The sequence below is a fragment of the Trichosurus vulpecula genome, chromosome 2 (genome assembly GCF_011100635.1).
Source record: "Trichosurus vulpecula isolate mTriVul1 chromosome 2, mTriVul1.pri, whole genome shotgun sequence".
In the NCBI taxonomy this organism is placed as follows: Eukaryota; Metazoa; Chordata; class Mammalia; order Diprotodontia; family Phalangeridae; genus Trichosurus; species Trichosurus vulpecula.
This window is the reverse complement of record NC_050574.1, coordinates 80,544,522-80,547,365: the sequence shown is the minus strand read 5'-3', so window position 1 is coordinate 80,547,365 and position 2,844 is coordinate 80,544,522. Positions and strand designations below refer to the sequence as shown.

The 2,844-nt window shown below is 38.5% G+C and overlaps 1 protein-coding gene across 1 annotated transcript; it reads right to left on the bottom strand.

Moving 5' to 3' along the window:
* Window positions 1–394: 394 nt before the first annotated feature.
* On the bottom strand, window positions 395–1,343 carry LOC118836488 (vomeronasal type-1 receptor 1-like). Its single transcript, XM_036743766.1, is given in 2 exon segments — window positions 395–466; window positions 468–1,343. Coding segments are annotated over 2 exon segments (948 nt in total).
* Between the last annotated feature and the right edge of the window lie 1,501 nt (window positions 1,344–2,844).

Below are 2,844 nucleotides of genomic sequence, written 5' to 3'. Positions count from 1 at the left end.
CCATCTCCCACGTGGATTTCCCAGCCAGCCGCTTCCAACTTGGTCTGGAGCAGCTCCGCACTGAGCACTCTCCCAGCCTACAGGTTCGTGCCTCCGGCCTTTCAGACTCTCCTGGCTTCGAAATTTGCCCCATGCAGACTGCTTGTGGTTTCTGACTCTCTCAAATCTGATCAAATTCACCTTTTTATGGGAATCTGACAGACCTTGTGAGAGAGCTCTGGTAAGATGCTGCCTTCATGCGGCCATCTTGGCTCCGCCCCTCTACAAATATAATTCTGAAGCAAACTAATGTGAAGTGATTTGCCCTGCTTCATACAGCTACTAAGTATCTGAGTCAGAAATTTTAATGGGATTTTCTAGACTGCAAGATCCAGAATTTCATCTACTGTATCACCTAGCTGTATATTTTCAGGATGTTATTGCACTCAATGCTTTTTTCTGTCCCACAGAGCAAAAGAGTACTTGGGGACTTGGGAGTCACTGACAATTAGAACAAAAGGGCTACAAGCTGGAAAGCAGGCACCTAGGAAGACATTGATGTGAGCCAGCCAGGAAGTCAGCGTTCCAAACAGCATAAACAATGTTAAAATAGTATTCAAGGAGTAAAAAGATACAAACATGCTGACCAACAGCAGTATGGTTTGGGTGGCTCTGATTTCAGGGGAACTATGTGGTGTGTGATTATTGCTACGAATGTACTGGACTTTCTGGTGGTGTCTGTACAAGACAAAAACCAAATATCCACTGGTTCCCACCATAATTCCTACACATAAAACATCAGGAAGGGAGAATATAAATAGATATAGAGGAACATTAAATGAAATACCAATTGGAGCAGAACAATAAATTAAATTATTTGTTTCAGTGATGTTTTTCATTCTTGTTGGGCCTTTGACTTCTAAAAGAATAATGTGGTGTGTGAGCAGATGAAAAGTCCAGCACAAGAAACAGAATGAGACAAGGAACTGTGGTTTTCTGATTTTTACTTCTGCCCCCCTGGAGCTTCTAGGGCTTAAAGTGATGGCTTGGAAGCCACTCAGGAGGCAAGTGGTGCTGAGAGAAAGGCCCCGGGCCACACGGTGTAAGTAAAACAGAAGTTTACATCCGACATCATCCAGGAAATTGTTGAGCCCAAAAGCAGACAGTGTCTGAGGGATTCCTTTGGAGAGAAGAACCAAGTCATTGACAAAGGCCAAATGGCAGAGAAGCAAGTCTATGGGCCTCAGGCTCGGACCAGTGAAGAAGGTGATGGTATAAAGACCCAGGAGGAAGGAGTTTCCCAAGGCCCCAAATCCAGTCTGAAACAGAAGAAGGAGCCCCAATACCATCTCATTAAAGGTCATTTCCTTTATGTTGCTGGAGATAAATAGCTTTCAAAACCAATAGATTCTTGTTTGTTCAGAAATATAAAGGGTAGAAGAAATTTTCTGAGGTGAAGGAGAAACTTTGCTTACCCAGTATATGTCACCATTCATTCCGTCTAAAAGTATATGATGAGTATCTCTTTTAGTGCTGCCTGATAGACAATTGAGAGGATAGTACTGGTTATAAAGTTTCTGAGGTATTTTTTGCCCTTCATTTATTCAAGATTCTTCTTTGAAACACTTAGGTTGAGCTATTTTGTGGAAAAGTTTCATTATGTCATCCCTACAAGGTGATAGCAGATGCCTTAGTACCTAGAAGGAACCAGTATGTAGAAAGCATCAGTGATAGAGAGAATAATTAGTTACAAATGTGATGTTATGAATTCTCACCATCTCATATGTTAGCTTTCATAGTCTTATATCTAATAGGATTCATGTTTGTGTCGTTGATCATGATGTCAGTCACTTTGTTCAGTAATGTTACATTTTTTTATATTTTTCTATAGGTGATAGAAACAAGAAGAATCTGGTATTTGCATTCTCATCTCTTTCTTTCTCTCTTCTCATGCCAAATTGGTTATTTTCATTGTTACTTCATATAACACAGCTTGATATATGGTATTGATAGATTTTACTTTTTAATTTGTGGGTTTTTTCATTATTACTTTTGGGATTCTTTACCTTATGCCCATTCATATTGTTTTCACTCCTATTTTTTCTGGCTATAAAAATGTCTCTTTGGTAGTATGATTGATATGGCACAGAATGAGTAAGTTAATACAGATAGTATTGTCATTTTATTGCATTCACTCCTCTTATCCATAATAATTAATGTTCATCTATTTATTTTGTCTGTTTTCATTTCTTCTAAGAGTGTTTCATTGCTGGATTCCTATCATGCCTGAGTGAATATGCATAGAGCACTTCCTAAATATTTTGGGATTTTTGCCTTCTGGAGTTATTTTGAATGGAATTTCTGTTTCTAGTTCTTTCCTCATTACCCTCCTGACTCTATTTTTCACTCTGCCAATATTATTTTGTTCCTTTCTTAACCTGGAAATTTCCTTAGTACTTGGGGCTTTCTCATGTTGATCATTGCTACCCATGACCCCCCTCAACTTCCTTTTCTGGGGCTTCAATTTTAGCAACAGGCAAAGCCTATCTATCATTTGACCCCATCCCACCCCAAGTTATGATTCAGACTCTTGAAATATTACCACTATGGTCACACATGGGTACCTCTCCCAATCAGTCTTTTCAGTTCTCTTTCATGTTTTCTTCCCCATTATGTTCCTTGAGATAATTGGCTTCCTTTCTTTTTGCTTTAATTTGTGTTCCTAGCACTTAGGGTGTAGTAGTAAACTCTTAAATATTTATTGTTTAATACTTTCCAGATTTAGCTGGTAATATGCAGGAATGCCAATGATTTATGTGAATTTATTTCATATCCTTCAACTTATTAAATTTATTAGTTGTTAAT